Here is a 20,981-nt window from a genome sequence, read left to right as displayed (position 1 = left end):
TGACCTTAGACTCCCTTACTTGTTGAAATGACAGACATACAAAAAATACATGAGAAAAATTACTTTTAAAGATTATTGTATATGAAAGTGGCCTCAAATAATAATAATAATAATAATAATAATAATAAAAAAATGAGCCTAAACATTTCATAGCCTAAATACAAAAATAAATGAATAAATAAATAAATAAATAAATAAATGAATAAATAAATTGATAAATAAATAGTTTTAAAGATTATTGTGCTTATAAGACCTGGATGAAATATTGGGAGTCTGAAAAAATACTAGAGCCTAAATATTTCACGGCCTAAATATAAAATAAATAAATAAATAAATAAATAAAAATGAAATACCTATACACACTACTGACCACGTCGTAAATAAACAAAAGAGGCTTATGAAAAATTGATTACAAATTAGATATAAAAAAAATGAAGGCCTATACAAATTTCTGACGATTAGACAAAAAAAAAAAAAACATAGACCAATTTAAACTACTGACCACACCGTAAGTAAAAAAAAAAAAGTCTATGAAGATTATTAACCACAGACTAGATAAAAAAAAAAAAAAAGGAGGCCTATACAAACTTTTGACCAGAACAAACAAAAAAGTAAATAAATAGGCATATACAAACTACTGAACATATCGTAAATAAATAAAATAAAATAAAACAAGAACCGTATGAAGACTCTTGGCCAGACTACATGAGAAAAAGGTTTATGAACACTCTAAGCCACAGAACAAATAAAATAAGGGAGTCAAATAAAATTATAGGCCTATGCAAGTTTTTAACTGACTCCACTGCTAGTTTAAATCCCCAAGGAAAAAACAAACACACAAACAAACAAACAAAGCAGGTGACAGCTACGAAAAATTTAGATAAATAAATTGATATGATATTGAATTACCGTCTGCAGTACTCACAGGGGTGGTGGGGGCGTGTCAGGGCCAGCAATGATGAGAGAAGGGGTGAAAACATTGAAAAACACAGAGGTCAGATCCGTCAGGTGATTGTTGTAGTGGCTAATGATGATGATGATAAGGTTGTTGTTGTCATATTACTAAGGAAATAAGGGTAGTTAGTGAATTGCACTAGATAATTGTCTGGTGTATTTTCTTTGCGTATTTCTATCGTTCATTGCTTTGATCACAAAGTAATAATGGAAATTACAATAAGTTTATTTAAAAGTTATTTTCACCATTAACATCTTTGATTTGTTAGAACGAATGAATAAAGGTAGTAAAGTAATAAAACTTCACGATTCATTGTAATATCATTCTTTATATATTTATCTCACCAACTATTTTTAACTGAGTACAAAAGTGAAGATTACGATAAAAGTTATTTTCACCCCTCACATCTTAGAGTTACAGGAACAAATAAAGAAAGATTTAAACACAAAATAATTTTTCACTTAATATCATGTAGATAAATCTTCACAATCACCACTTCACTAATATTTTTATATAAAGAGAAGTGAGATGGAAAATAACACCAGATTTGGCGCCACTTTCAGCAACATCACGGCACCGTTCAGGTAAGCTCATTTTTTTTATCTACAAATATTTCTTCACTCCTTAGCCACACAGAACTTTTGTGAATTAGAAAGTGCAGCCTAGGGAGTGCCCAATCACTGGATAAGTGAAATAGTGCCGAGTGTGAAGTGGTAAGTTCATAAATCAGGGCAATATTTCAAATTTCAATATTTTCTCACAGGTAACGGACACAGGTGTGAAGTGCACAGGCCTTTCTTGCTGTAATTTACGTGTTGCAAGTGGTGTGTGTGCCTGCAGGTGTGTGTGGCAGGTGTACAAGTGGTGGATGAAGTGAAGAGAACGTCTTAGTTGCTGAAATAGTTATAATATGAAGAGATACTGGAATTTAAAGAGCCAGGATTTAAAGGGACGGAGTTTAAAAGGCCACGATTTAAAGGGATATGATTTAAAGGGATACAATTTAAAGGGATACAATTTAAAGAGGCGGAATTTAAAGGACCAGGATTTAAAGGGACACCATTTAAAGGGACACCATTTAAAGGGCCAAGATTTAAAGGGCCACGACTCAAAAGTGACACGGGTTAAAAAGTGCCCTTCAATCCTACGCATCCTACAAATTCATCAAGTCCTCTGCATAATTTAATCCTTCTCTCACTCTACTATTTATTTATTTATTTATTTATTTATTTATTTAAGGTGTGTTAATCCTTTGGTGTCCTTTCCTGATTTACTGTGGCAACTCGACCCCTTGTGGCTTTTGATGGTTCTGGTGGCCTGTCCCTAATTTATAAGGGTTCTGGTGGCCTGTCCCTAATTTATAAGGGTTCTGGTGGCCTGTCCCTAATTTGTAAGGGTTCTGGTGGCCTGTCCCTAATTTGTAAGGGTTCTGGTGGCCTGTCCCTAATTTGTAAGGGTTCTGGTGGCCTGTCCCTAATTTGTAAGGGTTCTGGTGGCCTGTCCCTAATTTGTAAGGGTTCTGGTGGTCTGTCCCTAATTTATAAGGGTTCTGGTGGTCTGTCCCTAATTTATAAGGGTTCTGGTGGTCTGTCCCTAATTTATAAGGGTTCTGGTGGCCTGTCCCTAATTTATAAGGGTTCTGGTGGCCTGTCCCTAATTTGTAAGGGTTCTGGTGGCCTGTCCCTAATTTGTAAGGGTTCTGGTGGCCTGTCCCTAATTTATAAGGGTTCTGGTGGCCTGTCCCTAATTTGTAAGGGTTCTGGTGGTCTGTCCCTAATTTATAAGGGTTCTGGTGGTCTGTCCCTAATTTATAAGGGTTCTGGTGGTCTGTCCCTAATTTATAAGGGTTCTGGTGGCCTGTCCCTAATTTATAAGGGTTCTGGTGGCCTGTCCCTAATTTGTAAGGGTTCTGGTGGCCTGTCCCTAATTTGTAAGGGTTCTGGTGGCCTGTCCCTAATTTGTAAGGGTTCTGGTGGCCTGTCCCTAATTTGTAAGGGTTCTGGTGGCCTGTCCCTAATTTGTAAGGGTTCTGGTGGCCTGTCCCTAATTTGTAAGGGTTCTGGTGGCCTGTCCCTAATTTGTAAGGGTTCTGGTGGCCTGTCCCTAATTTATAAGGGTTCTGGTGGCCTGTCCCTAATTTGTAAGGGTTCTGGTGGCCTGTCCCTAATTTGTAAGGGTTCTGATGGTGTCCCTAATTTTTTGGGGCTGTTTCTGGTCCATCCTGCTACTTTCTGGGGCTGTTCGACTGTCCACTTACGTTGTGCAGTACTTTCGTTAGACTTGCCAACCTAACTACATGTATACATATAGTCATCATATTATTTACTTACCTAGTTACATACATATATACATACACACATATATACACTACTAGGTACTTAAGAAAGTCATGCATCTAACCAGTGTAAAACGTAACTTGTTTTCGGACATTCACTTTGGAATTTAAACAGTCGACTATTCTCTGGGCGGGCCGATATGGATGACGCTTGCTCTTTGGGGCTGAAATGGTCGGCTCTCCTGCTCTTTGGGGCTGAAATGGTCGGCTCTCCTGCTCTTTGGGGCTGAAATGGTCGGCTCTCCTGCTCTTTGGGGCTGAAATGGTCGGCTCTCCTGTTCTTTGGGGCTGAAATGGTCGTTCTTATTTCTTATGGCTTCTGTAACACTGCCCAGTTAGTGTAATTAAACTTGTATATTTGCCTAACTACTTACTACTACTACTATTACTACTAATAATAATACATCTAATTTCTGTACAACGAGGCATTATTGGACATTAGACGGTCACCCCCTGCTTCTAGGACTTAGCTGGTGGGCCCCTGTTTGTGGTGACGCGAGCAGGTGTTCTGAGTGCGTCGAGGCCCGTGCCCCAGTCCAGTGCCGCCTGGTGCCGTCAAGGGCTGGTTGGCAGGAAGCAAGTGGGGAGTTTTTAGTCTCTTAGTGGTACATTGAAAACTGGACAACTGCCGGATGCCTCGAACTTGGTGATTACAGCGTTTAAAATATAGATAAAAATTAAACACCCTAGCGTGTTTTTGGGATGAGTAAGATTAAGGTACGTCATTTAGCCTAAACTAAACTAAACTAGACTAGACCACAACTTATTCCAACTTAACCTTACTCATTCCCAAAACCTGAGTGCTTGATTGAGATAATTGTGATTATAATCCTCTAAGACCATTTTATGTTCCTTGCAGGCGTTGGTACAAACTTCCAAGGCTCCTTCATCTCTTCTGGTGTGGTATGTGTTGGCAGCAGATGGTTCAGGATAGTGAGTCAGACGTGCATCCCAGACAGGGGATGCACGAGTTTACGATGCAATACAGTGACAATGTACAACTTCAAGAGAAACAGTTTAGAGTAATTCTCGGATGGACATGACCATTGTGTGTGACGCTAGTGTGGCGCCTTTCCTCCCCAGGTAAGTACCCCTTTTCAAGCCATCGCGGGACAGCGCGGGACAGCGTGGGAGCAACCCATCGCTGGAGCTCCCCATCGCACCCAAGGTGCAAAGGTTTGGTGTAGCACAGGTGGGTCGTGCGCGGAACGAACCGTTGTTGTCTTTCGCGGCGGCCGTCTTTTCGGGTCAAGAGTTCTGCATGATGGCAGACTAGAAGAGACGCAGATGTGAAGATTGGCGGTTGCAAGTCTTCAGTGGTAACTATGATGCAATATGATCTGACTTATACATGGTGGTGGTTACGTGTGTGGTGATTTGACCTTTGATTGCAGAACACATGAAAGGTTGTAGACAGATGACGCCCGGGACTGGAGTCCGCGGCGGGCGAGGCGCAGTGGCGGAGTCCTGGGTGGGGTGAGTCACGCTAACCCAGCCTTTGGCAGGCTGAGTCGTGGCGGGGCAGTCCGTGGCGAGGCAAGGCGAGGAGGCAGTGGTGGGTGACGTGCAGTGGTGGTCCTGGCCAGGGTGAGTCACGCTAACAGTCTTTTGCAGGTTAACCAGGGGGGGAGTTCTTACATTCCAGACTTCTTGGTGGGTGAGATGTTGCCGTGTCCCTGGTGGGTGAGCTGCTGCCGTGTCCCTGGTGGGTGAGCTGCTGCCGTGTTCCTGGTGGGTGAGCTGCTGCCGTGTTCCTGGTGGGTGAGCTGCTGCCGTGTCCCTGGTGGGTGAGCTGCTGCCGTGTCCCTGGTGGGTGAGCTGCTGCCGTGTCCCTGGTGGGTGAGCTGCTGCCGTGTTCCTGGTGGGTGAGATGCTGCCGTGTTCCTGGTGAGTGAGCTGCTGCCGTGTTCCTGGTGAGTGAGCTGCTGCCGTGTTCCTGGTGGGTGAGCTGCTGCCGTGTTCCTGGTGGGTGAGATGCTGCCGTGTTCCTGGTGGGTGAGCTGCTGCCGTGTTCCTGGTGGGTGAGATGCTGCCGTGTTCCTGGTGGGTGAGCTGCTGCCGTGTTCCTGGTGGGTGAGATGCTGCCGTGTTCCTGGTGGGTGAGCTGCTGCCGTGTTCCTGGTGGGTGAGATGCTGCCGTGTTCCTGGTGGATGAGATGCTGCCGTGTTCCAGGTGGGTGAGATGCTGCCGTGTTCCTGGTGGGTGAGATGCTGCCGTGTTCCAGGTGGGTGAGATGCTGCCGTGTTCCTGGTGGGTGAGATGCTGCCGTGTTCCTGGTGGATGAGATGCTGCCGTGTTCCAGGTGGGTGAGATGCTGCCGTGTTCCTGGGGGGTGAGCTGCTGCCGTGTTCCTGGTGAGTTAGCTGCTGCCGTGTTCCTGGTGGGTGAGCTGCTGCCGTGTTCCTGGTGGGTGAGCTGCTGCCGTGTTCCTGGTGGGTGAGCTGCTGCCGTGTTCCTGGTGAGTGAGCTGCTGCCGTGTTCCTGGTGGGTGAGATGCTGCCGTGTTCCTGGTGGGTGAGCTGCTGCCGTGTTCCTGGTGAGTGAGCTGCTGCCGTGTTCCTGGTGGGTGAGCTGCTGCCGTGTTCCTGGTGGGTGAGATGCTGCCGTGTTCCTGGTGGATGAGATGCTGCCGTGTTCCTGGTGGGTGAGATGCTGCCGTGTTCCTGGTGGGTGAGCTGCTGCCGTGTTCCTGGTGAGTGAGCTGCTGCCGTGTTCCTGGTGGGTGAGATGCTGCCGTGTTCCTGGTGGGTGAGCTGCTGCCGTGTTCCTGGTGAGTGAGCTGCTGCCGTGTTCCTGGTGGGTGAGCTGCTGCCGTGTTCCTGGTGGGTGAGATGCTGCCGTGTTCCTGGTGGGTGAGATGCTGCCGTGTTCCTGGTGGATGAGATGCTGCCGTGTTCCTGGTGGGTGAGATGCTGCCGTGTTCCTGGTGGGTGAGCTGCTGCCGTGTTCCTGGTGGGTGAGCTGCTGCCGTGTTCCTGGTGGGTGAGCTGCTGCCGTGTTCCTGGTGGGTGAGCTGCTGCCGTGTTCCTGGTGGGTGAGCTGCTGCCGTGTTCCTGGTGGGTGAGCTGCTGCCGTGTCCCTGGTGGGTGAGATGCTGCCGTGTTCCTGGTGAGTGAGCTGCTGCCGTGTTCCTGGTGGGTGAGCTGCTGCCGTGTCCCTGGTGGGTGAGCTGCTGCCGTGCGGTCTTCAGCTGGCAGGAGGAAGCTGTGAGTTGCTGTAATCCCTGGTATGGTGAGTCTGGTATGGTGAGTCTGGTATGGTGAGTCCTAGGTATGGTGAGTCTGGTATGGTCGAGGTATGGTGAGTCTGGTATGGTAATTTCTAGGTATGGTGAGTCTGGTATGGTCGAGGTATGGTGAGTCTGGTATGGTAATTTCTAGGTATGGTGAGTCTGGTATGGTCGAGGTATGGTGAGTCTGGTATGGTGAGTCCTAGGTATGGTGAGTCTGGTATGGTAAGTCCTAGGTATGATGAGTCTTTGGTATGGTAAGTTCTAGGTATGGTGAGTCTGGTATGGTAAGTCCTAGGAATGGTGAGTCTTTGGTATGGTAAGTTCTAGGTATGGTGAGTCTGGTATGGTAAGTCCTAGGTATGGTGAGTTTTTGGTATGGTAAGTTCTAGATATGGTGAGTCTGGTATGGTAAGTCCTAGGTATGGTGAGTTTTTGGTATGGTAAGTTCTAGGTATGGTGAGTCTGGTATGGTAAGTCCTAGGTATAGTAAGTCTTTGGTATGGTAAGTCCTAGGAATGGTGAGTCTGGTATGGTAAGTCCTAGGTATGGTGAGTCTGGTATGATAAGTCCTAGGTATGGTGAGTCTTTGGTATGGTGAGTCTTTGGTATGGTGAGTCTGGTATGGTAAGTCCTAGGTATGGTGAGTCTGGTATGGTAAGTCCTAGGTATAGTGAGTCTGGTATGGTAAGTCCTAGGTATAGTGAGTCTGGTATGGTAAGTTCTAGATATGGTGAGTCTGGTATGGTAAGTCCTAGGTATGGTAAGTTCTAGGTATAGTGAGTCTGGTATGGTAAGTCCTAGGTATGGTGAGTCTTTGGTATGGTGAGTCCTGGGTATGGTGAGTCTTTGGTATGGTGAGTCCTTGAGCTACAGATGTGCAAAGTCCCTTGAACGTAAGTTGCTGCAGATGAGGAGCGGTGAGTTGTGATGATAATGGTGAAAACTATGATGGTAATGGTAAAGGTTATGATGGTAATGGTAAAGGTTATGATGGTAATGGTAAATGTTATGATAGTAATGGTAAAGGTTACGATGGTAATGGTAAAGGTTATGATGGTAATGGTGAAGGTTATGATGGTAATGGTAAAGGTTATGATGGTAATGGTAAAGGTTATGATGGTAATGGTAAAGGTTATGATGGTAATGGTAAAGGTTATGATGGTAATGGTAAAGGTTATGATGGTAATGGTAATGAAGGTAATGGTAAAGATTATGATGGTAATGGGAAAAGTTATGATGGTAATGGTAAAGGTTATGATGGTAATGGTAATGAAGGTAATGGTAAAGGTTATGATGGTAATGGTAAAGGTTACGATGGTAATGGTAATGATGGTAATGGTAAAGGTTATGATGGTAATGGTAATGAAGGTAATGGTAAAGGTTATGATGGTAATGGTAATGAAGGTAATGGTAAAGGTTATGATGGTAATGGTAAAGGTTATGATGGTAATGGTAATGAAGGTAATGGTAAAGGTTATGAAGGTAATGGTAAAGGTTATGATGGTAATGGGAAACGTTATGATGGTAATGGTTATGATGGTAATGGTAATGAAGGTAATGGTAAAGGTTATGAAGGTAATGGTAAAGGTTACGAGGGTATTGTTTACGATGGTGATGGTAAAGGTGATGTGTTGCATTAAGGAGGTCCAGAAAAGGTGAGAGGTGTGATGCAGTGATGAAGGTAATGGTAAGCGTTGTGATGGTGATGGTAAGGTGATGTGTTGCATAATGGAGGTCCAGGAAAGGTGAGGCCCTGGGCGCGCCTCCCAGGGCGTGAGGTGTGTAGGACTACATGATTATTGCTAAAATTTTAATTGCTAGTAACTTTTTTTCTCCCTCAGCTTGTTCCGGCAGCCTGTGTGCTGCCGGCCGCTGGCACTCGCCACCTTTCCTCTCTCTCTCTCTCTCTCTCTTCCGATGCACTGGCCACACTGGCTCATACTGTTCCCTTCAGGGACGGGACAAATATCTCCGGGATAACAACCCGGAGAGGCGCAAAGTACTGCCACGAGCTTCCCTCAGCTCGTTCTGGTGTTCAGTGATATTGGGGTTCACTGCAACAGGTTAGCCTGGCTGGCTCAGCTCAGCCTTGCAGCCTGGACGATACGCCACTGGTTAATACTGCTGGCAGCCTTACAGCCTGCAGTCTGGATGGTTCCACAGGTGAGCACGGCTGGCAGTGTTCAGAGGTTGCTCCTTGTGTAATTCCACAGGCTAGCATGGCTGACAGGGCTTCAGTGTACTAGCTGGCTGGTCCCCGCGCCCCAGCCCCGTTGTCGCAGACCTCACCGTGGTGGGCTGGTGAACATGGAGTCGTATCCATGGCCAACGTGCGGCAGTTAAGGAAATTTTTGCTAGCCGTGGTTTTCCGGTTTGATAAAAATTCCCTTAAGTTTTGCATTATTTCCATTATTGAGTTACTTATATTACTTCTACTTTTCAGAGTGGTTGCGTCAGCGTCAGGCGTGACAAGAAGCGTGCCTAACACTGGCTGGGCGGACGCGCGGCCTTAGCACCACCGGGCTGCCAGCGCCACACGGGTAGCAGTCCCCTCGTCCCGCGGTGCGCCACTGTCTTGCTAGAGCGTGGCAGGAAGGGCATGCTGCCTGGACTCCAGCTCCAGGCAGATGACTTATGGTTGGCATAGACGGCAGGACGCAGGAAGTGCAGGAGGGAGGCGTGTGAGGTGCGGGGGATACAGCGAGGTGATACTGTAGCGGGACACAAGTCACCGCTCCTAGCACTCCGTTTTCTGTTAATTTTTCACCCTTCCGTTTTCACTCTCTCTACTGCACACGCTCTTGTCTTTCATCTCTTTTTCATCACTTTATACATTTCTCTTACTTGTCACATTCTATGCACGCTCTTTTACACATGTATTACACATCTTCTCAATACATCTTACTACTCCTTTCTTCACACAGACATACACACACACATACACTCTCTTTTTCCATAATTTTGTATGTGTCGTTTGTCATGTTCAGTAATTTGTATTATATTGTTCATGTTTTTGTTGAATAAACATTCTTGAGAATACGGCTAATCTCATCTGTGGCCTTAGGAGGTGATCGAAGTGAGAGAGCAAAGGCGTTTCAGAACACACGCCTGTCTCCTTGCCAAGTACTAAAATGTTACAAGGATAATAAAATCAAGATTTTCATCCCAAGACACGTATTATCAAGGTTATTCGATGCACTGCTCTTATCTCGCCTCCTCCTTCGTTTCTTATCACACTCAAAACAACCGGGGGCAAATCTCAGGTGTAGTAGACAGGACAAGTTATGATAAGGTGTTTTGGGACGAAAAAAAAAGAGCAAGAGGAAAACTATATATGAATTTGTATGCGTCTTACCCTTCACTGTGTCCAGCCCACCCCCACCCAGCCATTCATCCATGCATTTCTCTTTCTCTCCACAGTTTTGACACAGAGTAAGACGAAAGCGTAATGAGAAGACTAGGGTGTGAGTGAGAAGGAAGGCTAAGGAGATGCGTGTGACCTATATATCTTCCTTTCTTCAGCTCTTCCTCCACAGTTTTGCCAGGAAGACGAGAGCGTAATGGGACGAGTAGGGAGCCAACACACTGGGAAAAAAAATAAATAAAATAAATGGAAATCTGGTAAATTCGTATCTAATGATGAAGTGAGTATCCGTTCACTGACTACACGCCAAGGCAATGTGCTGACAAAACACAACACAGACAGAACTCTTGATGTATGTTTAGGTGATACACGTTTTAGATCAGCTGAATAAAAAAGAAAGAAAAAAAGAGATAATTCAGACGTGGTACTGGTTCATGTGGGGTCTGTTTTCCGCACTCATGACGTAGAATACTCGTTAAACTATTAATGTGATCACGAAAACGCGCAAAAAGAAAAAAAAATGGACTTGATAACGCCATGCAGCTTTCATTAATTTTGTCATCTGAATGTTGTCGAGGTGATCTGCTTATCGTGATGACTGAAGCAACCAGGAACAAATCTCTCTCTCTCTCTCTCTCTCTCTCTCTCTCTCTCTCTCTCTGGTATCCGTCTTAGCACTGAAGTGACTTATATGGCAGATCGCAGTAAACACAAGCGCGTGACTCAGGGTGTGTGAGAAGCTGGGAGGTTCATTTGCAGCCTGGAGAAGCATACATGAATGAACCTAGTGAGAGAAAGTTGATGGCTGGTACTCATAAACTTCCAAAGGCCACAGAGATGGTTAACCGGGTTCTCAAGAGTGTTTTTCCTATAAATCTTGTAGAAACCTCCTTAATTTCTCACTATCATAATAGAAATAAACACAATTAAAAACCAGTGTGTGACTTCAACTATATCGAACCTCTGGAATGTAGTGGAGGTGCTTCACATGGCTCTGTGCAATGAGAGTGAATGTCCTTGCATAACCACAAAGGCCGTGTGATGTAAGTGAGGAAAAGGGTACTAAAAATGATAGCAAGTAACCTACCTTCTTCCTGCCTCGTGTGTTACGTAGGCACTCAGACACTCTCCCGTCACCCCCCACCAGTGCCCAGACTCACTAGTGCAGAGGCGTTCCCCGAGGTGGTTTGCTGCGCGTTCCTCGCTCGCTGATTGTTTCTGAAGTTAGGTAAGTGGGAAGGATGTGTGTAGTTACAAAATGCTTAGGTAAGTGTGGTGGTGGTGCTTGGTCTACTTGTGTTAGGTTTGTATGTTGTGTTAGTTGCTTTCATTGTGTGTGTGTGCGTCAGTACGTGATGTTAAGTAAGAAACATTAAGTGGACGGTAGAAGGGAAGGTTACAAAGGGAGGAATTATCAAAGTCTATATTTTTAATGCACTCTTTGCCAATTTGTTTTCATTAAGACTTAGTTTGATTCTATATACAACTACACTCTGAACCCTGCATTTCTTGTCTATTGTATCTCTCTCGTGCTCATATCAAAGCCAACACACACACACACACGCACACACAGCTGTCTGTATCGGCGTCACATTAAGTAAGGCTTGGCACTCGCGCCCAGCAACCTCATCGCTGCTGCTGTGGGGCCATGACGGACGCCACCACAGCCTCTCCTGCCCCCGCACCCCCAGACGGCTGCCCCGCCACGCGGCCCTCAGTGACTTGGTTTACCGGGCCTGGCTGCAGCTGGTTTGTTAGCTCACCTCCAGCCGCGAGGTTTGGACGAGGTGATGGACACCGGCTAGACGGCATCACAGTCTTCCCCTTCAGGCGATGCAGAATGCTGATTTCGGACGCCAAATGCGTCAACACATACGCCAGCACACACGTCCTTGACTGTGCCTCTGCCGCTGGCGCAGCCGCCCGAACGGTCGGGGAACGTGAACGCCAGTGTTGCGCGGCCCTCGCCCTGCGCTATGAATTCACGCCTCTTGCCGTGGAGACAAGCGGGGTGTTGAGCCCTGCCTTCAGCTACCTGCTGCAGGACACCGGCAGGCTCGTCAACCAGCGCAGCGGAGAGCCTCGTGAGACAGCCTTGCTGTGGTGCGCGGCAACGCCGCTGTGAGCTGAGGGTCATTGGACGGCAACGCACGGCCATAGCCGCACCTCGCACGGCACACACACACACACACACACACACACACACACACACACTATTACATTTTACTTGGTGTCCATACATCTGTCTATAGTGCGACTCCCGACACGCACTCTCAAGAAGCTCGTTTTAAGGAACAGAATGTTTTAAAGAATGTTTTGCTCTGAGATTCAAGGACGTGGCGTAGTGGGCGAGCGTCTGACGCGTAACAATGACGCGTGGGAACTCAGGGTCAGAGAGAGAGAGAGAGAGAGAGAGAGACTATTGGTGTTCATGACTTTATTGCTCTCTTAAAGCATAATTTTGTTCACCAGTCTTTATTCAGCCACGTATGAGGAAGAAGAAGACGCGAGGAGGAGGAGGAGGAGATAGGAAGGGCTAGAAGTGAGGGAGGGTGACGAGGAGCGGGAGGGGGAGTGTGATTGTATAATTCTCTCTCTCTCTCTCTCTCTCTCTCTCTCTCTCTCTCTCTCTCTCTCTCTCTCTCTCTCTCTCTCTCTGGAGGAAATGCAAGTCACCATTATCAATCACTGGTTCTGAGAGAGAGAGAGAGAGAGAGAGAGAGAGAGAGAGAGAGAGAGAGAGAGAGAGGGGACTACTTTAAATCAAGATAAGCTCAGTACAACGCCTCTGCAGTCACTCTCTATCCTTCCCCAGACAGCAGAGACAGGCAAGATGTGGCTGGCGGTGGTGATGGTGGTGGTGGCCATCCTGTACCTGGCTTGCCGCAAACCCCGTGGCTTTCCCCCAGGTGAGGCAGAGTGGCCAGGTGGACGTGAGTGGCTGCTGTGTCAGAGCCGAGTGACAGCATGAGTTTTTTCTTTTTTTCTTTTTTGTTGTTCTTGCCTCTGATAGTGAAGAGATGGATGATATTTTTGGTTTGTTTAGCTGTTTATCTTTTGTTTAATTAAGGAAAAGTCACAGCATCAAAGGGTACATGAAGACTACTTACCTAACACTCTTCCTCCTTCTGCGTCGCCGTCAGGTCCCCCACGGCTGCCACTGGTCGGGTTCCTGCCGTTTATGGAGCAACAACTGCCGCACAAGCAGCTGTGGAACCTGTCCTCTACCTACGGGCCTGTGGTGGGGCTGTACCTGGGAACTCAGCCCTGCGTGATAGTGAACGGGTGGGAGGCGGTGAAGGAGGCGCTGCTGAATGATGATTTGAACGGCCGCCCTGAGAACGTCTTCTTCAAGATCGTGTTTGGCGGACAGAGAGGTGCGGTCTTTTTTTTTTTTTTTTTTCTAAGTTCAGTGATTTTTTTTATGCAAGAGGGACACTGGCGTAGAGAGAGAGAGAGAGAGAGAGAGAAAGCCCACCAACGTGCCAGTATGTGTGTGTGTGTGTGTGTGTGTGTGTGTGTGTGTGTTACATAACGTACAAATTTGTTGTAAGTTAACCGTACATCTATCTATATGTTTAACTATCTATTTACCTATCCACCTATCTATCTACATGTCTATTTATCTATCTATCCATCCACCTCCATGTATGTCTGTCTGCCCATCTATATGAGAGAGACAGACAGACAGACAGACAGAGAGACAGAATAACTACCCTCTCTCCCTCTCTCTCTCTCTCTCTCTCAGGCATCATGTTCGTGGAGGGTGACTTGTGGAAGGAACAGCGAAGGTTTGCTCTTCATCAGTTTCGAAACTTGGGCTTCGCAAAGAGGTCCCACGAAACTGTAGTGCATGAGGAGACCAGGGCGCTTCTGCAGGAGATACGAAAGGCAGAGGGCAGCATCACGCTCTGGGTAAGTGTGCTGAAGGAGAGAAGAGGGTGGAGCGGCAGGGGAGGACAGTAGTAGTAGTGGTAGTAGTAGTAGTAGTGGTGGTAATAGTAGTAGTAGTAGTAGTTTGTTGTTGTTGTTGTTGTTGTTGTTTATTGATATGAAACACAATAAAAAATTAGAATAGTAGTAGTAGTAGTAGTAGTAGTAGTAGTAGTAGTTTATTGACCAAAAACACAAACAAAAAATAATGGCTACATCTCTATTTTTGTACTTTTGTTTTTGTTACGTTCCTGTTACAGTCACTATTGATGCATGTGTCTAATTCAGTTTTTCCACTATTTTTTTTGCTGTACTTCCTGTCTTATTATTTATTTGACCCATTACTCATTGCTGATGTGTCTAATTTCACTTCCCCACACAGGAGATGCTAGGCGTGTCCAACCTGATCATCCTGTGGGCTGTGATGGGCGGCACGAGGCTGGAAAGGAGCGATGACAGGCTGTGGGATCTGGTGGTGCGTCTCAACGCTGTCTTCCGTGCCGGGGATGTGAGTGCACGCTGCCCGGTTCTCCCTAAAGGTCGCTTACCCCAGTTGACAGTAATAGGAGTGAAATTTTTAAAAGTATCGACAAGGGAGGAATAGATTTAGAAATTTCTAGCCAGTGTAACGTCTCAGTGGTTTAGTCACGAGGGATAAACACGAGAATCTCAGGGAAAGTGTTAAGTTAAAGGTCCCTTACTCTGAAACCCTCTGCTTTTCACCACGACTACTTTCAAAGGGCATAGAGACGATGAGCCGGGTTCTCAAGAGTGTTTCTCCAGTTAATACTGTAGAAATATTGTTAATCTGTCTATACAACCGTAAAAACACCTTTAAAGATCCGTGTAACTTATTAAAATGGCTAGTATTCTGAAACTCTTCGCTGGCTCAGAGTTCTCAGGGCGGCTCAGTCAGCTCCTATGTTCCTTCTGCAGATCAGCGGTGGCATCGTGCAGTCTTTCCCGTTCGTGCGTCACCTCCTGCCCAAAGATCACAGCTTCAATATTGTCAAGGATGGGCTCCACCTCGTCAATGACTTCATCCAGGTGAGGAATGAAAGGGTGGCTTATTGTAACTTCACCCTCTGCTCCTGTATTTCTCTTCCTGTGAGGCGTGAGGGCTGAGAATTTCACGCTGGAAGTTACAAGCAGTGAATTTATGAAGTGAGCATTAAAGGGTGTTGGTGATTTATTTAAACTGATTCACCAAGCTCTATTTTTTCCTCTTTCTTTTCCTGTCATGTTACATTCGAGAAGTCAGTCTTTCATGTAAGGTTTTGTGGACTAACAACATACGACAGACGAGCAGTGAAGGTGCTGGGTATTCATGGTAAGTGACTCGCCTGCCAATGCACTCTTGTCTTCCTGGCGTGTTAAATGCAAGGGCTTCAGTCATCTGGGTATAGTGAATTCACTCCACGCTCTCCCTCACCCAGGAAGCGATAGACGAGCACAGGAAAGAGCTGGACCCCAACGATCCGAGGGACTTCATTGATCTCTACCTAATTGAGATGGACAAGCACAAGGACTCTCCCGACACAACGTTTATAGGTAAGTCTCCCCTGCCTCCCCTACCCCCGGCGCCACCTGTGTACCGACCCCTTACCTTCTCCCATAACATAAGACAAGGGTTGGTGCAGGAAGCCATCATGTCTACACGTGGCAGACCCTGTATGAAAAGTGGTTGCCAGTTTCCACGTACCTTCCGTATCCATAAAATCGTCTAATCTTTTAAAGCTTTCTAATGACTCACTACTAACAACCTGATTACTAAGTACATTCCATTCATCTAGCGCTCTGTATGAGAAGCAATTCCTTCAACCCGTTATTTATTGTTCTATCCGATCCTCTTCTGTTACCGATCCTGAGAATTTTGCCTACATCACCCTTGCTACATCCCCCGAACCTCTTAAAACTCTCCATCGGGCTCTACATTAACCAGCGCCTCTCTAAGGAACGTGACTTCAGCCTTCCTTCCTTTGAGACAAGTCTGTGATGGTGAGTTAGAAGGACCTGACAGTGAGCCTCCCCACAGAGCAGCAGCTGGCGGCGTCCTGCAATGATATCTTCACAGCGGGGACAGAAACAGGATCCGCCACTGTGTCCTTCGGCGTCCTACTCATGGCTCTGCATCCTGAGGTGATGGCGAAGGTGCAGAAGGAGCTGGACGAGGTGGTGGGCCGTTCTCGCCTTCCCTCCATGGATGACAGAAGCAAGTATGTGCATCTTTAAATAGGGTTTTCAAGGACATTTTTATTCACGACCTGGATAAAACTCCCAAGAGACCCCGGCTAGTCATCTCTGTGTCCTACTACTACTACTACTACTACTGTCACTACTACAATTCCCTAAGAATATTTGCTTCTGGATGACAGCAGGATTTACAGCAGGGTCACCTCCGCCTCCCCACAGGTTGCCTTACACGGACGCCACTCTGAGCGAGGTGTTCCGGTTCCGAGGCGCTGCTCCCATCTCTGTTCCGCACAAGGCCATGAAGGATACGATTCTACAGGTGTGTGTGTGTGTGTGTGTGTGTGTGTGTGTGTGTGTTTAGTGGAAGCATTCTTCGTGTTTATTTCCCTAGTAACGTGTTTTGCTTTTCGTGTTTTTTTTTTGTTGTGAGTTTTCTTTGCGTGTGTGTGCGTGTGTGTGTCATTACCTATAGGCTTCCCCAGTGCAGTGCCTCACCTAACCCTTCCCACAACGCCAGGGCTCCAGGGTTCCAGCTGAGACAATAGTACTGGTCAACCTGTACAGTGTAATGATGGACCCTGAATACTGGAACGACCCTGAAACCTTCCGCCCTGAACGTTTTCTCAACCCTGACGGCACATTACGGAAAGATGAGCGGCTGATTCCGTTCGGCAAAGGTACGTAAGGAGAAATAATGAGAGATTTTGGAAATAGGTACGTTAAATAAGGGTTGGATTACTCTGAGGTACATAGGTAGAAAGTAGATTTAAATAAGGTAAGTAGGAGGGTAGGTGCAAGGTAAGGTTCGTAAATAAGGGAGCATTGAGAGTAAAGTACGTAAGGGAGGTAGGGTGAAATAAGGAGCCTAGGTAGAAGGTAAATTAGAATAAGGTGTGTTAGGGGGTAGACCAAAAATAAAGTACGTGAGTGAGTGTAGTTGTAGCAGTAGTAGTAGTAGTAGTAGTAGTAGTAGTAGTAGTAGTAGTGTGAAGCGACTCATTTTCTACTTGATTCGTTGGATTTTATGACACAACAACAACAACAACAACAAGAACAACAACAACAACAACAAACAAAAGTCTCTAAACATATCCAGCCCACAGTACTTGTAACCAAATCTTAAACATTGTAAAAATCACGAAGACAAATCCTTCCACAACGAATAACAACAAACAAACAAACAAACAAACAAACAAACAAACAAACCCGTCTACACATACCAGATCACCAAGTCCTTAAAAAAAAAAAAAAAAAAAAAAAAATCTTTCCACAGGTCGAAGGGCGTGCCTCGGAGAATCCTTAGCAAGAATGACATCCTTTATCGTATTCACCTCCCTTGTACATCACTTCGACTTCACACTGGATCCTGCCGTGCCAGTCCCTAACACTGAAGGGAAGTCAGGATTCACTCTTGGGCCCCCAGACTTCAGGGTCTTCGCCAAGGCTAGGATATAAGTGACGCGTCCGAAAAGTGAAGGAAATTTTGTAGTTACGGATCCTTTTTCTAAACGACTCGATTTTCCTTTAGATGAGATTAAATCCTCTTTGGTGATGGTTCTTTTTCTTTTTTTTCTTCTTGTTTCTTTTCCTTATTGGGTTTGTGTATGTTTGAGGAGGAGAAGGAGGAGGAGGAGAAGGAGCAGGAGGAGGAGTGGTAGAGAATGGGATGTAGGGGTGGTGGTGGTAATTGATGGTTGGTGTGGGTGTAGTAATAGTAGTAGTAGTAGTAGTAAAAGTAGTAGTAGTAGTAGGAGTTCATTTTACTGTTGTTGTTTTTGCTATTATTATCATTATTATTATTACTCTTACTATTACTATCATCATCATCATCATCATCATCATGAGTGTGTGTGTGAGGAAAAAAAGAAAGAACTGCTGGCTGGATGGGTGATTACTCATAATTAAGCGTCACATGAGCGTCACGAAAGGATGCGTAGCAGAATATTTATCATAACGACACCTACATATTCTCGCTACCTACCTAAGTTTACCCAGAATTTACTCTTATAATATGCAAAGAATAACATACCAATAAGGATTCAGTATTCTATTACACATAAATCCGAGATAAGTAATAATCTTCTGTGAAAGTAACCGAACACCACAAGACACCAGCTGGTAATGAAGTGTTAGTGATGTGGTGTAGCGGAGGCCCCCGAGCCTTTATTAAAGAAAACCAGTCGACTTGGAAGAAAAGTTGTGACGGGTTTCTATAATAATTAAATGTGGCCATTATTTATTGTACTTTTGTACTTTTGTGGGGATAAAAAGTTAATTAATTGTATAGGCTGCCAAGTGGCTGTTTTAATGCACTCCTTCCAAGACAGAGTGTCATCAGTGTTAGGGTGAGAGTGAAACTGCTGTATGAGACGTAGAAAGTATGATGAGGTGTGTAGCCAAAGATAACTTGAATGCCTATAAACTGTAGCGTTTTAGTGACTATTTAGTGTTCGCGGATTACAGTGAAGTGCGCGGAGAGACGTGTACAGTATAGTGTCATAGAGCCGCGAGGCAATGCGATGCAAAACGGCTCACGTGGAAGTTTAATGGCTTGTTGCAGATTCCTTTGTCTTGTGTTCTTATAAAAGACCGATAAACGTCTCATATCATCCCAAAAAAATTAAAATCCCTATCCACTTTACCACATTAAGACATGGAACACTTCATTTCACCTTTATTTAACATTTAACATTTAACATTTTTACTTAACATTTAACTGCGTGTGTATGTGTGTGTGTCAGAGAGAGAGAGAGAGAGAGAGAGAGAGAGAGAGAGAGAGAGAGAGAGAGAGCCACAGACGCGGTCACTGACACGAGAACTCGCCTTAAAATTCTTGCCAAGTCTTTATTTAGGGAACCTTCAGCGAGAAAATGGAAAACAACTATTGCTCACCCTTATCCTATATAGAGTAGTGGGGTAAGAAGGGCTACTTATATCTGTGCTACGCCTCCCAAGTTCCCTGCCCACGTGTCTGGCGGGCAGGGGCTAGTCTCAATCTGAAGGCGGCGCTGCTAGTACGAGGAATACTAAGCGACAAGATTAGGTAGGTGTGATTAGGTTAAGATTTCTGGTGTAGGATGGTGATGAGAAGGATAAGACAGGAAAGATAGACAGATAGAGAGATTGATAGATAGATTTTGCGTATTTCTGAAGGTGGTATAAAGAAGAAAATGTGTCTAAGTAGTGTGTTCGGGTTTCCTGTAGGTATGTATAGTTTAGTGCAATGATAATAGAGACAGGAGAGGGAGGATAGATAAATAAATTAATCGGTGTTCCTATTCTGGTATTTCTGAAGGTGATGAAGCAAGGAACACGAATAAGCAGGTACCTCATTTTGGATTTTTTGAAGTAACTATTGTTTGAAATAGTGGTGTAAGTGACAATGGGGCCTGTAGATAATTAATAGTTAAATATATTTCCCTTTTTTTTGGATGGGGGACTTTTTAAGGTGAAAGATTAAGGAAAATAAATAGGTACTTTGTTTTGGAGTTTGTGAAGACAGAATTTAAGTGTAGGTGACAGCAGGGAGAAGATATAAGGAAGATGAACAGTTAAGCACCTCTGTTTGGAGTGTATGGGAGCTGGCCAGGTGACTCTATAATTATTAAGTAATATTTGAACCACTTATTCGTGCTCAGGATCAGATTACAAAGACACAGTTTCTCTGTAGTCCAGCCCTTGAGCGAGTGTATAGCTTTTTGAGACGAGATATTAATAGCTGGAAGCAGAAAAAAAGCTGAGCCAATACATCATCAGAATCGATAACAGAGATAACAAGAGAACATAGAACATAAAGAGAATAAGTCAATAATTAATACAATATGATTTAAGTTTAAAGTGACGTAAAATAAGGTGGATAAGTAACTGGTCATATCTTTTATGGACTCGTAGGTAACTAGAGTCTAAGATAATAGTGTAGGTGACAATAGGAGTAAGGAGGAAAGTTAGATAGGTAGATATTTCATAACTACCTTCGTGTTGGTTGTGTTTATTTACATTTATAATAATAAATCTTTTTTTCTGCTTGGTTTTCCTTTCTCCTCCCTTCTGCGTGCACTAGCAGGGCCGCGGTTGATTATTTTTACTGCCACTTTGATGCGTGAGCGTGTGAGTGTGCGTCTCATGTCCTTTAGCCTCCTTCTCCTTGGTAGCTGTTCTAGTTCAACATTGGTTTAACACACAGTTTTATTTTGTTCTATTATTCCTTCCTTTTCTTTTTTTTTACTGATTTATTTATTTACTTACTCACTTTCTTAATTTATCTACTTATTTATCTACCTTTGCGTGGTATATTACATTCACTAATCCCAGAAAAATAAAAAGAAGAAAAAAAGAAAAAAAAGAAGAAAAAAAGTGAATTCTAGAATAGATAAGTGTACCATTCAAACTATCATTTTCAATTTTTAGATACTAGTAGAAAATGGTTTTACTGATAACTCTTGTAAAAATTCAAGTTCCTCTCGCCCATTAATGGACAGACCCGCTCGTTCTCATTGTAACACTAAGAACGAACGAAACGCTTCAGTGAAGAGCGAGTGCGTACACAAGTGCTCCGGCCGAGGACACACACAAAAAAAGGGTGAACAAAAAAAGGGAGGCCCATTGAAGGATGCCATTCCCAAAATAGAATTATTGCTGTTGCGGTTTTGTGTCGTAATTTCTTGTAACTGGCAGGACAGACAAGGAGAGGATGAACAAGAAGATTTCAAGACCCTTCTTCGTCACCCGATTTCTGTTTGGCAGTCTTTTTGGGATGTGGCACTTAAGTCGGCCTTTTCCTTTTCTTTTTTCTTTTTTTTCTCATAATTTTGTCAGTGACCTTCTTGCATAAACAAAAACAGTAAGGGAAGGTGTGAGAGTTTTCATTGATTTTCCTGTGTATTCTCTCTCTCTCTCTCTCTCTCTCTCTCTCTCTCTCTCTCTCTGTGTGTGTGTGTGTGTCGTGTAAAAGAAAGAAAAGATAAAAAA

The 20,981-nt window shown here is 44.8% G+C and overlaps 1 protein-coding gene and 1 long non-coding RNA gene across 3 annotated transcripts in view; one reads left to right on the top strand and one right to left on the bottom strand.

Moving 5' to 3' along the window:
- LOC135109941 (uncharacterized) overlaps positions 1-11,092 on the bottom strand; it is a 50,891-nt gene extending 39,799 nt beyond the window's left edge. The window contains exon 1 of one of the 2 annotated variants that reach the window (XR_010272965.1): positions 10,975-11,092. This is a non-coding gene — a long non-coding RNA (uncharacterized LOC135109941). Of the gene's footprint in view, positions 1-925; positions 1,041-10,974 lie in introns of those variants that run through there. The other variant, XR_010272964.1, reaches the window with a different exon arrangement.
- Positions 10,977-17,565, top strand: LOC135109935 (methyl farnesoate epoxidase-like). Its single transcript, XM_064021847.1, has 11 exons — positions 10,977-11,115; positions 12,703-12,796; positions 13,031-13,264; positions 13,636-13,802; positions 14,203-14,328; positions 14,757-14,867; positions 15,257-15,371; positions 15,856-16,036; positions 16,233-16,332; positions 16,531-16,690; positions 17,287-17,565. The coding sequence occupies exons 2-11, from the start codon at positions 12,721-12,723 to the stop codon at positions 17,466-17,468; spliced, it is 1,452 nt and encodes a 483-aa protein (XP_063877917.1). The 5' UTR covers positions 10,977-11,115; positions 12,703-12,720; the 3' UTR covers positions 17,469-17,565.
- Positions 17,566-20,981: the final 3,416 nt, after the last annotated feature.

This window comes from Scylla paramamosain, chromosome 19 (genome assembly GCF_035594125.1).
Source record: "Scylla paramamosain isolate STU-SP2022 chromosome 19, ASM3559412v1, whole genome shotgun sequence".
NCBI lineage: Eukaryota > Metazoa > Arthropoda > Malacostraca > Decapoda > Portunidae > Scylla > Scylla paramamosain.
Note: the sequence above shows the minus strand (reverse complement) of the source record. Positions and strands in the feature narration are given on the sequence as shown.

Coding starts and splice junctions, on each gene's coding strand:
- LOC135109935 (XM_064021847.1), top strand. CDS start 12,721: ATGTGGCTGGCGGTGGTGATGGTGGTGGTGGCCATCCTGTACCTGGCT. Junction 13,803..14,202: donor AGGGCAGCATCACGCTCTGG/GTAAGTGTGCTG, acceptor TTCCCCACACAG/GAGATGCTAGGCGTGTCCAA. Junction 14,868..15,256: donor TCGTCAATGACTTCATCCAG/GTGAGGAATGAA, acceptor TCCCTCACCCAG/GAAGCGATAGACGAGCACAG.